The 15,515-nt window shown below is 46.9% G+C and overlaps 1 protein-coding gene across 10 annotated transcripts in view; it reads left to right on the top strand.

The window, feature by feature from the left end:
- The window catches only part of ADAR (adenosine deaminase RNA specific), a 40,259-nt gene that overhangs the window by 17,575 nt on the left and 7,169 nt on the right, over window positions 1-15,515 (top strand). For all 10 annotated transcript variants that reach the window (XM_035098171.2, XM_035098167.2, XM_060269914.1 and 7 more), the window contains exons 3-11: window positions 2,651-2,843; window positions 4,193-4,350; window positions 5,606-5,741; window positions 5,931-6,142; window positions 7,473-7,629; window positions 7,859-8,030; window positions 9,503-9,596; window positions 13,516-13,635; window positions 14,305-14,438. In XM_035098171.2, the coding sequence (XP_034954062.1) occupies window positions 2,651-2,843; window positions 4,193-4,350; window positions 5,606-5,741; window positions 5,931-6,142; window positions 7,473-7,629; window positions 7,859-8,030; window positions 9,503-9,596; window positions 13,516-13,635; window positions 14,305-14,438 (1,376 nt within the window). The remainder of the gene's footprint in view (window positions 1-2,650; window positions 2,844-4,192; window positions 4,351-5,605; window positions 5,742-5,930; window positions 6,143-7,472; window positions 7,630-7,858; window positions 8,031-9,502; window positions 9,597-13,515; window positions 13,636-14,304; window positions 14,439-15,515) is intronic.

The raw sequence follows: 15,515 nt of genomic DNA on the forward strand, positions 1-15,515 counted from the left end.
GGAAAGAAAGACTGTTTTAACACTTTAAATGCAGGAATCTCTGTTCTTTTTTTCTTTCTTTCTTTTGCAAAACACATTCATCTTATATTAACAATCTCAGTGATGACACAGCAGTCTCTGCTGAATAATCTAATAATGTCCCACAGCCCCAAGTCCGTCTAAATTTAGTTGGTAAGCTCTGTGGAGCAAGGACTCGCCGTCTTTTAAAAGCTCCACATAACACTGAGATGCTGGTGTTGAAACCCTGATCACCATGTGGGACGATCGGTTTCCGCCTTCAGGGCTCTGAAGTTGGGGAGCGCAGGACAGAGGAACGAGAATGAATGGGCAACAATGGTGGCCCGTGAGGTAGGTTTCGTTTCTGCTTGCTACATCTCCTCCTTCAGGCCTGCAAAAAAGCCGCTTGCAGTTTAAGAATTGCTTCCCACTGCCAGGCAGGGAAAGCCTCAGGGGGAAGGAGGAAGACTCAGCTAAGCGAGAGTAAAATGGGGAACCAAACCACCTGCATGTTGAATTTATTTCCCGTTCCCCCCTCTCTCTCTCCAAATTTGAAAAGCAGTGCTTGGCATGAGCTCTGCATGTCCCATTAGAGCGGAGGGTGGGGGATCTCTTTTTCAGCCCAAGGGGGCCACATTCCAACATGGGCAGCCTTCCAGGGGCCACGTGCAAGCAGTGGGTGAAGCCAGAGGTGAAAGTGAGCAGGAAAAAGGCATGCAAAAATTGGGGCTTTTCTACACCCACCCACCCACATCATCTAGGCGGGCAGGAGGCGTTGTTGAAGTTCAAAGGCACATTCTGTCCCGACAAAAGCACTTGAAGAGGGTGCATGGAAGGGGGTGTGTGGGCCAGCCTGGGGAGGGGGATGTAGCCTGGGAAGTGTCCTGGGGGGCAGATAGAGAGGCCTGGAGGGTGACATTTGGCTCCCAAGCCTGAGGTCCTCCACCTCGGCTTTAGAATAGCGAATCCTCAGCTGCAGTTTCAAAGGGCGGGAGGGGAGGCTAATTAGTAGTTTTGCACTAGGCAAATATTATGCCCCATAAGTTCCTGTATGGCTGGAGGAGTTCTGCGTTGTCTGCTTCTGGCAGAGAGCATCTGTTGCCATGTGGGGGGGGGGACCCGGAGCGTTCCTCTTCCCTCCCTCTGGCGCATCCCTCTGAACAGTTGGGTGGGTTGGATTTTATTTTTACGTTCTTGCTTGGCTGCTCTTTATAGCCACTGTGTTTTTAACACACACACACACACACACACACACACACACACACACACACACACACCCCTCTCTTTCTTTCTGTCTCGCTCCTTGCCTTTTCTAGGCACCACCAGAGTGTGTGTGCCACCACCCTCTGGTATATCAATAGACCCGCTAGACAGGAAAATTGGCCTACTTTTCTCCCCGAGACCAGAATGAGAGCAGATTCGAACCAAGCAAAGGAGCGGGGAAAGACGAGCTGTGAGGACGGGGAGCTTGAAACCGCTATGGGGGTGTTTGGCTCTGTAGTCTCTGTTGCTACCTGGGCCAGTGGAGGCTGATTCACTTGAACGTATGGGGCTTTGCCCCGCCAACCTCATTCTGCCCCCTCAGCCAGCTCCCACCTGCCTGCTCCTCTTTCTTGCATCCGTCGCAGAGGATGGCCCTGCCTGTCGGCTTCCTCCCACTTAGCCTCAGTGTCGCCCTTGTAGATCTCAGCAGGGAGGGTGGCTGTGGCAAAGCAGGAATTGAGTGGCGCCTCCTACTGTCAGGCTCCCTACCTACGGCCGTACAAGCCCCAACAAGCACCCACCAACAACAACCCGGGCCTTTTTTCTGCCTTGTCTTGCTTGTAGTGCTGCCACAGTTTGAAACTGGGTTCCTTGGGAGTTTTCGTTTTTGGGGTGGGGTGGGGCTTCCTCCAAAGAGAAAATCTGTAATGGCAGCCCAGCTTCCCTGAAAGAGAACTGCTAGCACGTTCTCAAAGCAAGGTCCAGTATGGTTTCAAATCGGACGGGGGAACCGCATGTTGATATTCCTACATTGCAGGGGGTTGGGCTAGATGTGCCTTTGGGAGGGGGCTCTTCCAACTCTACGATTCTATGATTCACCTGGCAGCCTCTTTGTCTTGGCAGTGCACAGCCTTAGAATAGAGAGGCCTAGCCAGCTGCCAAGCTTTTAGAGCATGCCCCACAATCCTTTGCTGTGCCCACAGATCAGGCAAGGAGGAAGAAGTTCTCTAAAGGCGTGAGACAGTGGTGGGGGACATCTCTGGCCTTCCAGCTTTCATTGGGACTCCCAGCTCTCCACAGCCTCGGCCAGCATGCCCAGTGCTCGAGTGCTGTAAGTGCTGCAGCAATAGCTCCTTCCTAACAAAACATATTTGTAGAGGCAGAGGGCTTGGAAAGGAGAACCAGTGTGCTGTAGTGGTCAGCATCGGACTTGGGACTATAGAAGCCGAGGCTCAAATCCCTGCTCATCCGGGACGTCTCCTAGGCTAATCACACACTCTCGAGGCCTAACTGTGTGGTTTTCACTGTGAGGATAAATTGGGTGTTGGGTTTGGGGGGGGCACATGCACTGCCTTGAAGCTCCTTGGAGATAAATGTGATAGATAATGGCACCAGATTCACTGATTAGCACGCATCCTCACCGATTTGTACCTTGTGCGTTTTGGTCAAGGTTTAAATTCCAGGCAGTGATTGATGGTCGCAAGTTCCCCCCAGCGGAAGCAGGCAGCAAGAAGTTGGCCAAGCAGGAAGCGGCCGCCCACGCCATGAAGATCCTCTTGCGCGAAGTCGAGCACGAAGGGGAGGACGGCATGGAGGTGGAGAAATCCTTATACGAGGACAGTTCTCTCAGCGAAGCAGAACTGGTGAGAGCGGCTCCCCACCCCAGCAACAGGCAGGGGCCAAAGGTGGAGCTCTCCGGAGCTGCTAGTCCTGTGAAAAGCGGCTCCACCACAATCCGAGGTCCATATCGATTTATTTTCTCACAATGGAAGTGGCCCAGCTTCTTATACTTGCTGTTGAACCGTAGTAGTTAGGTGGTAGATCTGTGTTACAGTAGGTTTTTTTTGGGGGGGGGTTATGGTTTTTGTTTCCTAGTGGTTATTGTAAACCACTTTGACGTTTCTTGAGAAACTGCGGTATATACACACATACACATCCCTACCTTTTAGTCGATTGTTGGGAATGCTGCCTCTGTCAATGGAGAATATAGCCATCAGGGTTAGCCCAGAAAGGGTGTTGTTTAGTGATAACAACAGCAAAAATGATCCCCCCCACCTCCTTAAATTAGGCTGCAAAAATGAAGAAAGCTAGCCAGGTATGGACTCGGGTGTGAAAGGATTTTGAACTTAGTTCATACTGTTGAGCAGCGGTCAGCAAACTTTTTCAGCAGGTGGCCGGTCCACTGTCCCTCAGACCTTGTGGGGGCCGGACTATATTTTGGAAAAAAATATGAACAAATTCCTAAGCCCTACAAATAACCCAGAGATGCATTTTAAATAAAAGGACACATTCTACTCATGTAAAAACACCAGGCAGGCCCCACAAATAACCCAGAGATGCATTTTAAATAAAAGGACACATTCTACTCATGTAAAAACATGCTGATTCCCGGACTGTTAGCGGGCTGGATTTAGAAGGCGATTGGGCCGCATCCGGCCCCCGGGCCTTAGTTTGGGGGACCCCTGCTGTTGAGCATGAGGTCAGATGCAGCCTGTCCTTTTAATTCTTAACTGTTGGTCTTTCTCACCTGGCTCTGGCTGGCAGACCTTGGGGTTGTAGTAAACAGCAAAGTAGATCTACCTTGCCTGATGTCTGCCCACCCTTGCTGTAGTCTCTCCCCCACCCCCTGGGAAATTATCCACAAGCCCCTGGGGTTCTGCAACAGGCCAGTCAGTGGGGGAGGGTCTCCCCCAGGCTAGGTTGCCTGAAACTGCCGCCTTGTCAGCCAAAATTTTGCCTCTGGGGAGAAGTTGGGGTCAGTGGAAGATTGTTGAGGGTGGTGGTCAGCTGGCTTTTACAGCCATCCTTTCCTCTTCTGGGCACCAGGAGCATAATTTCCCATTGGTCGCCGCCCCCCGAGTTGCCAAACCAACATGGCACTTCAGTGAGAGAGATACTGAAACAAAACAGCAGAAAGAGCCCCACTCTGCAGCATCCTGGTACAACCCCTTCTTTATTTCCTCCTCTCTTCCTTCCTTCCTTCCCTCCCCAGCCTGAGCAGACAGAGTCAGAGCCTTTGTCTACAACGCCACAGCTGAACGTGCTTTCTGGGAAGAACCCCGTCAGCGCCCTGATGGAATACGCACAGAAGTCGGGGAGCGTCTGCGAGTTCCAGCTGCTCTCTCAGGATGGCCCTCCCCACGATCCCAAGTAGGTCGCGACTTGCGTTCAGAAGCGTGTGAAGCTTGCAGCGTGGGGGGGCCCTAGGCTGCTGCTGCTCTCTGGGGAATAGACGAGGACATAGGCACCACCTTTCTTTTTGGGGGGTGTGTGGCTGAGGACGGAGGGAGGGCTTGTTTATTTATTGCAAGAGTCTCTGAGGATGTTTGCGCATGCACGTCATCGCCACCGGGAAAACTTCTCGTTTCTCCTTGTGGTGCTCCAAGTGAAAGGCAAGCCAAGATGTGGCTATGTGGGGGTCTTCCCATAGCTGCCAAGTTATCCCTTTTTTAAGGGAAATTCCATTATGCTGAATAGGCTTCCTCGTGAGAAAAGGGGAAACTTGGCAGCTATGGGTCTTCCTCTGCTCCCTGCTGCTCTCGGCTCCAGCCAGCACAGGTTGAGGATCAACCCCTTCATTGGCGCAGCAGTGCCCTGGGTTCTGTTTCTTGACCGTGCGAGAGACAAAGCTCTCGGAGCTCACTGCTAAAGATCAAAAACATTCTTGGAGGTCTTGCTTCAAGAGGCCTGACTAGATCTCTTAATTGCCTCTCCTAACCCCCTGTGTTCACTAGGGCAGGTGTGGGAAGCCTTTGGCCCTCCAGATGTGGCTGTGCCAAAGTTCTTACCAGCTCTAGCCAGCATGACTCGTGGGCAGGGAGGATGGGGACTGTAGTTTAGCCACATCTGGAGGCCAAAGGTTAAGAGAGGACCCAGCCTATTAACCAGCTTTCGTCAACTGGGGCCCTCCAGGTGTTTTGTACTCCAGGTGTTTTGTACTTCAGCGCCAGCTAGCGTGGCAAACAGGTCGTGGATGATGGTAGTTGTAGGCCTCCAATTTTTTGGAGCGCCACAGGTTGAGGTAGGTTGGAATCAGCCTTGCCTTTGCTTCCCCCCCCAAAAAAGCAGTTATCTCAAAGGCGGGCAGTCTAGGTTATAATATTTGACTACCTTGGTCTAGGTTATAATATTCAGCAGCGTGTCGGGCTCTGCACAAAATGCAGAGGAAGATATTGGCTCTGTCCAGTGGCTTGTCTGTCTAAAAGGAACTGAAATCAAGAAACATGTTTGTTTGTTTTTGGAGGGGGGGGTCAGGTTTCCTCTCCTTTTTCTGTTCAAAGGGAGTGGGGGTTCTGGAAATGACCCAAGCCCAACCTGCCTTCCTGCTGCAACCACTTTCTGTGTGATCTACCTTTAGTCTCAATAAGCCCATGAACTCCGTGGCTTTCCCTTTCCCTTCGATCAGGTTCAAGTACTGCGTGAAAGTGGGCGAACGCATCTTCCCTGCTGTGGTATCGAACAGCAAGAAGGGAGCAAAGCAGATGGCTGCTGAGGCCGCCATGAGGGGCCTCACTGGGGACACCAGCAGCTTACCTGAACAGGTATCCTTGTTGTTTATTGTTTCTTAAATGTATAGACCGCCCCATACCCATAGATCTCGCAACATAAAATCACAACATGAAAAACGCTCAGTATGTAATGAAAATGAGAACGGAAACAGGTCTCCCTGGCCTTGTTCCAGCCTCCTCATCAGCCTCTTTCTCTCTTTGTTTCCTTGGCGACTTTTTCAGACAGAGGCCCAGGGCGACCAGCCTGCGGATGTGCCTGGTGGCCAGCCTGCAAATCTGGAAGAGACAAAAGCCGCGAGCGCTAAGGGTGTTGGCGAGCTGATTAAGTACCTGAACTCCAACCCAGTCAGTGGCCTCCTGGAGTACGCCCGGGCCAATGGCTTTGCTGCTGAGTTCAAGCTGATCGAGCAGACTGGGCCACCCCACGACCCTAAGTGAGTAGGCGCAGCAGAACATATGTGTTCCTTGCAGAACATGGAAAACAAAGCCCAGGCCCTCAGTCTCCAATTTGATTGTCATCTTTTGGCTGGCAGGGGCTGTTCTGTCTAAAGGTCCTTCCCAAGCCCTGCTGCTTAATCTCCCTTCACCGGAGAGACCCCGGGGGGAACTGGAGTCTCGTGTGCAAAGCAGGAGCTCTGCTGCTGAGCTACAGAGCTTTTGTAACGCAAGTCCCACTAGGGAACTGCTGCAGGCAGGATGGCCATGAAACATAAGAAGATTCCGGCTGCAGGATCAGGCCAGCAGCTCCTCTCGTCCAGCCTCCTGTTCTCACAGTGGTCAGCCATACGCCACAAGGGAAATCCCGAAAGCAGGACCCAATCGCAAGAGAACTCTTGTGGTTTTCATTATTTTTATCATCATCTTCTTCTTCTTCTATTTTTCTGGATACTTGTCCAGAGATATATGAACTTTCATATATCAAAGTATGTTTTTATATAAAAGAAACACTTTAAAAATCTAATCTAAAGGAACGGAAGGAAAAAGAGGGAAATGGAAAGAGGGGGGGGAACCCTCTTTTATGGTTTTTCTTTCATGAATTTGTCCAATCCTCATCTAAAGCCATCCAAGTCAGTGGCCGTCACCCCCTCCTGCAGAAGCAAGTTCTGTCACTGCTGCCTGAAGAAGTCCTTTTACATCCAGCTTTTTTGGATGCCCCTGAGTTCTAGTGTTACAAGAGAGTGAGGAAAAACGTTTCTCGATCCGCTTTCTCCTGTTAATATGTCCTGCTCTGTCCTTGTGGCTATACAGTAATTTGTTCCCAAACTGTTTTTAATGTTGTATTTTAAATCGTTGTAACCTGCCCTGGGACCTTATGGCAAGAAATTGAATTATTATTACTCTTATTATTTACCACATGGGTGCCCTGGATTGTAAGCTGAAGATGGGACACCTGTGGGGCCCTCCAGACAAGGTCAGGCTTCCAACACCTATCCGTCCCAATGGGAGTCCAGCCACACCTGGATGGCCTCAGGTGTCCCCTTCAGAGAGATGTAGCGATCCAGCCTGCTTGGTGGAAGTCCAGTAGCCTCTTAGCAGGCTAATCTTAAAAACAGAACAGGGAGGGGGGGGACAAGGACCCAGCCAGTCACTTTTTGGGCTTTACTCAAGCTTGCTGTGTTCTTTCTAACCTTTCCCACTCTCTCAAGCTCTCTGCATGTACATTGTTTTCCTGCTGGGGCTCTTGATTTTATAGCGCCAACTTCACCCAGGGCCCCTCAGTTACTGAACCTGCACCTTCTCTGCTGGCTTACCTCCTCCCGGCAGATTCGTCTTCCAAGCCAAAGTGGGCGGCCGCTGGTTCCCAGCCGTCACGGCGCATAGCAAGAAGCAAGGCAAGCAGGAGGCTGCCGACGCGGCGCTCCGGGTTCTGATCGGGGAGACGGAGAAGGCGGAGAACTCCGAAGGGTTGACCATCACAGAGGTAACACTGCCACCCTCGCTTGCCTCTCCTTTCGCTGTTAATGGGCCACCTCGGGTACGGGAAGACCTTGGACCCATAGACGTTGCTGAACTACCGCTCCCATCACCCCGAACCATTGGCTGTACTTGCTGGGGATGATGGGAGTTGGAGTCCAGCGATGTGCAGAGGGGCTTCCTTTGTTCTTCGGCTGTGAAAATTCCCGGCCTCCCCTTCTTCTTCCACCTCGCAGCTCCCCGTGAGTGGAAGCACGCTCCATGACCAGATTGCTATGCTGAGCCACCAGCGGTTCAACACCCTGACTGCACGCATCCAGCACAGCTTGCTCGGGCGCAAGATCCTGGCCGCCATCATCATGAGGCGAGGGCAAGAGGGCCTGGGGGTCGTGGTGAGCATCGGAACAGGTAAGAGACGCTGCTGGTCCAGGCAGGGGGGATTGCTCCTATCGGAGCTGGGAAGAATCTCGCTTAAAAGCTCCATTTAGCTCATGGATGCGGGTGGCGCTGTGGGTTAAACCTTGCTGATCAGAAGGTCGGCGGTTCGAATCCCCGCGATGGGGTGAGCTCCCGTTGCTCGGTCCCTGCTCCTGCCAACCTAGCAGTTCGAAAGCACGACAAAATGCAAGTAGATAAATAGGTACCGCTTCGGCGGGAAGGTAAACGGCGTTTCAGTGCACTGCTCTGGTTTGCCAGAAAGCGGCTTATGCTGGCCACATGAGCTGTACGCTGGCTCCCTCGGCCAGTAAAGCGAGATGAGCTCCGCAACCCCAGAGTCATCCGCGACTGGACCTAACGGTCAGGGGTACCTTCACCTTTAAGTGACTCTAAACTGGTGTTTCCCAAACTTGGGTCTCCGGCGGTTTGGGGACTACAATTCCAATCATCCATGACCTCCGGTTCCTGCTAGCTAGGGACGATGGGAGTTGTAGTCCAAAAATCGCTGGAGACCCAAGTTTGGGAAACCCTGCTCTAAACAAATACTTTTTTTTTTTTAAAGGACATTGGGAACAAATTATTTTTGGGCACCACCCACTCAGGTCACTTCGCTCCCCCCCGCCCCAAAAAGCCAGATGGAAATGGAGTAAGCTGTTCTATTAATGGAATCTTGAGTGAAATCAGATCTAGCAGAATTAATATGAGCTTTGAAAATCCCATAAAGCTGAAAGAGGAAATGGGGGAGAGTGTCACTCTTCCAACTTCCTCCTTCAGCTCCATCAGTGGAGGGAAAAGGGCAGCCGCTCTCATCTCCTCGCGACCACAAGGGCAGTGCATGGAAGGGCTTATGGGTGCCAGGGAAAACCCTGTACAAACCACTGGCTGCCTGTTCCTCTGGGAATAAGCGCCCTACGTTTTGGTTGGTTTTTCTTCCATGAAGAGGGTTTTCATCCCCCAATTGGTTCCAAATACGCTCTGCTGCTTTTTAAAAAATCAAACCCAGAATGAAATTGGAAACTAGTCTCAGCCGCCTTTTCGTTTAATAAATAAACAAATAAGTAAAGAGGGGCTAGAACAATTGGAATGCAATTCAGCTGCTGCAGAAGGCCAATCCGTATAGATTTGCTCTCATTGTGAAACACGGCTTTGCAAGCGCAGTCCATATTGTGCAGCTTTTCAAGGTGGATTCGTGGAGTGCGTTACGTAAACTGTAGCACAGCATCAGGTTCTACAGCAGGCTCACATTCAGTTATGGCTCGTGAGCGACAACTCTTCATCCCAGCAAACGGCCAAGGATTCCTTGGTCTGTTGTTAAAAACACACACACAACAGCAACCAGGAAATAAACGAATTCGGCTCTCCTTTTGTCCACACCAAGCCCCCGCGCGGGGTCTGTTAATGCAGTATTTTCCTGACCTTTCTTTCTTCTCCTCGCCTCTCAGGGAATCGCTGTGTGAAAGGGGAGGAGTTGAGCCTGAAAGGGGAGACGGTCAATGACTGCCATGCGGAGATCATTTCCAGAAGGGGTTTCATAAGGTGAGGAGGTGGAAGCGGAGGCCAAGCAAGGCCATTCAGCAGAGCTCTGCCCAGAATGGGGCATGTGTTGAGTGCCCAGCCCCTGTTCAAGGAGAGAATACAAGGCACTGGCCCTACCTTGCAGGGTGGTTGTGAGCGATACTGTGAATGAAGTATTTAATGATAGTAACCTTTATCTGTATCACACGGGCGAGGAATTTGTTTTTTTTCTGTCGAGAGATATACAGGTGAAACTCGGAAAATTAGAATATCGACGAAAAGTGCATTTATTTTAGTAACGCAACTTAAAAGGTGAAACCAATATATGAGATAGATGCATGACATGCAAAGCAAGATATGTCAAGCCTTTATTTGTTGTAATTGTAATTAATTGCCGTTAGGCGGGTCAATTATAAATGGAATATAATTAATGAGATGTAATAGCGACGTTTATTTTTGTGTTATTGTAACTATTTGTTTTATTACTGTGGAATTTCCAAAAGAAAGCATTTGTGAAAATTAAAAGAAAAAGAAAAAATAATAAGTTGCATTACTGAAATAAATGCACTTTTCTTTTTTTTTTTTTTAAATTTAAAATAATCTTTATTTAAATTATTAAAATATAATACATAAACAGATATATCACATAAACAAATAACATAATAAGATTTGATGACAAACAAGCAAAACTTCCCAATCCCTCCACATCGCTTAGCTAACAAATTCTCATTAATTTGCGTTGCTATCTCTAAATATTACGTCTCCAATCTAAATTATTTCTATTTAACTCAACTTTCTGTCTATTTCCCCATGACCCCTTAATTTAAACAAATCATCAATTCCGTTTTTATACCTTTTTTTTTGAAATAGTCTTCGACCAACCCCCATTCCAATTTGGACCGTTGTTTAGATGTATTCCTAATTGCGGCTGTCATTCTCTCCATGTTCATGAATTCTATTAATTTTATATGCCAATCTTGAACTGTGGGGATTTCAGTTTTTCTCCATTTTTGTCCAATCAATAATCTCGCTGCTGCGCAAGCATATAGGAAGATATTTCTCTTGCCTACTGGTAAATTTTCCGGTACTATACTTAATAAGAAATACTCTGGTTTTTTTCCAAAAGTAATTTTCAGCATTTTCTTTATCTCTTCATATATCTCTCCCCAGAATTTAAAAATTTTCCTGCAACCCCACCAACAATGAAAGTAGTTACCTCCTTTTTCGTCACATTTCCAACAATTATCAGATTCTTTCTTATATATTTTCGCTAATTTCTCGGGGGTTAGGTGCCATCTATAAACAAGTTTTAGCATATTTTCTTTTATCCCCATGCTGGCTGTAAATCTCATTGACCCCTTCCATAAAGATTCCCATTGTGTTGCGTATATTGGTTTTCCCAAATCCTGGGCCCATTTCGTCATTACCCCTTTTACTTCCTCATCTTTTAAATCCCATTCTAGGAGATACTTATACATTTTTGCTAATTGTTTCGTACTGTTTTCGATTAAAATTTCCTGCAATTTTGATTTCTCTTTTGAGAAACCTACTTTTTTATGTTCCGTAAAAAGGCTTTGTATCTGGAGGTAATGTAACCAACTATTGCAGTGTGGTTTGATTTCTTCGTATGTTTTTAGCTTCCAGTCTTCATTTTCTTTTACCAATATATCTTTGTACGTTAACCACTTTCCATTTTCCCGCTTCCCCCCGAGTGCAGTTATCTCAAAGGGGGAGGCCCACCAGGGTATTTTGGGTTCTAATAAGGGTTTGAACTCTTGCCAGATTTTAAGGATTGATTTTTTTATCACATGGTTTGTAAAGTGAGTAGATTTTCCTTTTTCTTCTTGTAATAGATATGCATGCCACCCCCTTTGATTTCTGAATCCTTCCAATTTTAATAATTCATCATCTTCCAATATTATCCAATCTTTCAACCATCCCAAACAAGCGGACGCATAGTAGAGCCTCAGATCGGGGACCCCCCAACCCCCTCTCTCCTTCACATCTGTCAACAATCTATATTGAATCCGTGGTTTTTTATCCAACCAAATAAACTTGCTCAATTCTTTTCTCCAACCCTCAAATATATCTTTTTTCCCCAATATGGGTAATGTTTGAAATAAGAAAAGGAATCTAGGTAGAACCGTCATCTTAATTGTTGCAATCCTGCCTGAAAAGGATAGATTTAAATCTTTCCATCTCTCTAGATCTTTCTTAACCTCCTTCCATAATTTTCCGTAATTGTTCTCGTAAAGATCAATATTATTCATGCTAATTGCAATTCCTAAATATTTGAATTTTTTAACAACTTCCCAGCTCATCAATTGTTCCAATTTATCTTTATCCGGTTGCCCTATATTTTTTAACATCACTTTTGTCTTTTTTTCATTTATTTTTAATCCTGATACTTCTTCAAAAACTTTTAATACTTTTTTTAGACATTCAATTGAATCCCCTGGGTCTTCTAACATCACCATCATATCGTCCGCAAAAGCCTTTATCTTAAAATTTTTATCCTTCACCCTGATTCCTCCAATTTTCTCTTCTTTTTGGATATCATCTAATAGAAACTCTATAGATAATATAAATAATAGGGGGGATAAAGGGCACCCCTGTCTTGTTCCTCGCTCTATCTCAAACTTCTCCATCACCTCCCCGTTTAAGATTAGACTAGCTGATTGCTTTTCATAAATTGAATCAATTGCCTTCATGAAATTATCTCCTATTCCAATTTCTTTTAACGATCTCTTCATGAAATCCCAGGACAAAGAATCAAAAGCTTTTTCTATGTCTAAAAAGATAAAGGCTGCTTTTTTCCCCGGTGACCAATCCAGATATTCTAAAACGTCTAATAATATTCTTATATTCCTTGCCAATTTTCTTCCCGGGAGAAACCCTTGTTGGTCCTGTCCTATAATCCTACTTAAAATCTTTTTTAATCTATTTGCTAAAATATCCGTGAAAATTTTATAATCTACATTCAATAATGAGATTGGTCTAAAATCTCCTACTTGCCTATCCTTCTCCTCACCTTTCGGAATAAGTGTCACATAGGCTTCTTCCCAAGATTTAGGTATAGAGCCTCCTTCCATGACACTATTTATTATTTTCTGAAGGGTCTCGCCTATTTCTTCTTTAAATAGTTTATAATGTCTACTCGACAGACCGTCTGTGCCTGGCGATTTCCCTATTTTTAATTTTTGGATGGCATCATATATTTCTTGTTTCGTCACAGGTTTATTCAACCTTTCTCTTTCCTCTTCTGTGACCTGGTTCTCCTTCCTTTTTTTTGAAAAATATTTATCCAATTTCTTTTCATTTATTCCCTTTTTCCTATAGAGTTTTTTATAATATTGGGTAAGACATTTTTACCCAATAAATGCACTTTTCAACAATATTCTAATTTTCCGAGTTTCACCTGTAATATTTTGGGAGGGGACAGAGAGGCTAGTGGAGGGTGAGGCACCCTCTTTTCTCTTTCGCCATCTACCCCTCTCTACAGGGTGGTGACTGGCAAGTATGAATAATGATACCTAAAAATGATGAAATATACAGTAAAACCCTGACCCCCGTGAAATAGTTGCATGCGTTATTTTATAAACTGCTTCCTGGTGGTTTGAAGCACCTTTTCATCATTTATTTAGATTTTAACGCATCCCACTTTTGAAGCCACCAGAGCCTCCCAAAGCCTGCATTAAAATTTCAATACGACAAACCCGTTTAAAAAGCAACATGGCAGTTAAACAAGGAGCTGGAGCGGGAAAGGAAAGCCAAACAACAGCCATACAACTGATTGATTAAACATTGCAGTCCTACTTGTGTGAAGGGGGGGGGCTTGCTGTGTGGGGCTTTACACCCAAGGAAACATGCGCAGAATGGGGTCCCAAGGCCAAGAAGGTTGACCCAGGCACCGCTTCACATTGTGGTGGTGTTATTCCAGGTTCCTCTACACCGAGCTCATGAAGTTTGACCCCTCGGCACCCGAAGACAGCATCTTCCAGCCCCTGGAAGATGGCAAGCTGAAGATCAAAGACGACATCACTTTTCACCTGTACATCAGGTGAGCACCAGCCGGGGCCTGACCTGCGTGCAGCGGTGCACGATGGCTGAGGGGTGTGTGTACCAGTTTGTGCTGCGTTTCACAGGGGATGTTGAGTGCAAAGCAGGGAAAGAGCTAGCAGGGAACCAAAAAACAGCGAAGGGGAGAATTGGGTAGGGGTAAATAAGTGTTCCACGCAGCAGGCAGACAGTGTGACTCCCCTTAAGGTCCCAGGGCAGGTCGCAACCATTTAAAGAACAGTTCAGAACAAATTGCAGTCGCAGGAGCAGGGTGGCGCCCCCCCCAACGCACAGTTCAAGTGTCAAAAGAACAGGGCAAAGAGGTGCATCTTCAGCCTACAATGAATACCATGTTAGTGAAGGTGACAGGCGAACCTCTCTCAGGAGGGAATTCCACACCTTGGGGGCTGCCACAGAAAAGGCCCTGTCCAAGGCTGCTGCCCCCCAGTGAGCTCTGTGAGGGTCAAATGAGTTTGCATTTGGCCATAGGACCTGAGCTTCTCTATCCTTGGGCTAGAGGGGCCATTTAGCCCAGTGCTTCTGCCTTTCAAATTGCCGTTTTAAGAATTTGCTTGAGCGCTATTTTAGGGGGACCTGCTGAAAAGCAGCCCACACAGATTTCTTAATAGCCTCTCGGGTTCAGGGTGTGCCTTGTTCTTCTGCCCTCTAGCACGGCACCTTGTGGGGACGGGGCGCTCTTTGACAAATCCTGCACGGACCAGGCCAACACAGTTGGGGAAGGCCAGCACCAGCCGCTCTTTGAGAATCCCAAGCAGGGGAAGCTGCGCACAAAAGTTGAAAATGGTGAGTGCCAGGGGAACTGAGCCCAGTGACCGGGGCTTCGTTGCTTCCCTTTTTCAAGCTTTTACATGTGCAGCCGGCCATTCTGGTATGCAGTTTTTGTTTTTGAGGATACAGTTTCCAGCCTTCTAATTGCTTTATACTGACTCAGTCTGTCCATCTAGTAGCAGCAGTAACTTCTTTTCATTGTACGCGGCCCAATGCCCGTTGCAATACGGAAGGGGGATGAATGGCAATTTCACCTTTGCGCTATAGGCTTCTTCCTTTTCTTTTCTTTTATAATTGGTTGTTTAATTAAAGTTTTTTGTGATACAGATAACCAAGGAAAGGAACATATAGCACCTCCACTTTCAATTCTGGAGAGGGAGGGAAAGGGCTGGGGGAATAGTGGTCTTCTCATTCTGTTGCGTAGTGTTTGCGCATGGTTTTTGTATCAGAAAATTAGAATTTCGTATTGGAAAATTAGAATATCGCCGAAAAGTGCATTTTTTCAGTAACTCAACTTAAAAGGTGAAGCCAATATAAGAGATAGATGCATGACGTGCAAAGCAAAATATGTCAAGCCTTTATTTGTTCTAATTGTACTTATTTGTCGTTAGGCGGGTCAATTATAAATGGAATGTAATTAATGAAATGTAATAACGATGTTTATTTTTGTGTTATTGTAACTAATTGTTTTATTACTGTGGAATTTCCAAAAGAAAGCATTTGTAAAAATTAAAAGAAAACTAAAAAATAATAAGTTGCATTACTGAAATAAATGCACTTTTCGACGATATTCTAATTTTCCGAGTTTCACCTGTAGCTACTTGTTTTCGTTACTGGCATTGTGAGGCTCCGCTGGTTGCCCCCCTCCACCCAGGACACTATTTCAACCAGGCCGAAATGCTCAAGGAAATGCTGTGGAGGGGGGTGGGTGTCCTTGGACAAGGGGCAGGGAAGGTGTTCTGAAAGGCAGGTGCAGAGTCCTGCAGGTGTGTATCTGGGGGTGATATGGCCCACCCCTGTTTTATGCCGCAGTAACAGCTGAACGGAACCTCTCTGTGTAGAGGCGGCATACCTTTTGAACACATCCGGTGC

Source organism: Zootoca vivipara, chromosome 17 (assembly GCF_963506605.1).
Source record: "Zootoca vivipara chromosome 17, rZooViv1.1, whole genome shotgun sequence".
Taxonomy (NCBI): domain Eukaryota; kingdom Metazoa; phylum Chordata; class Lepidosauria; order Squamata; family Lacertidae; genus Zootoca; species Zootoca vivipara.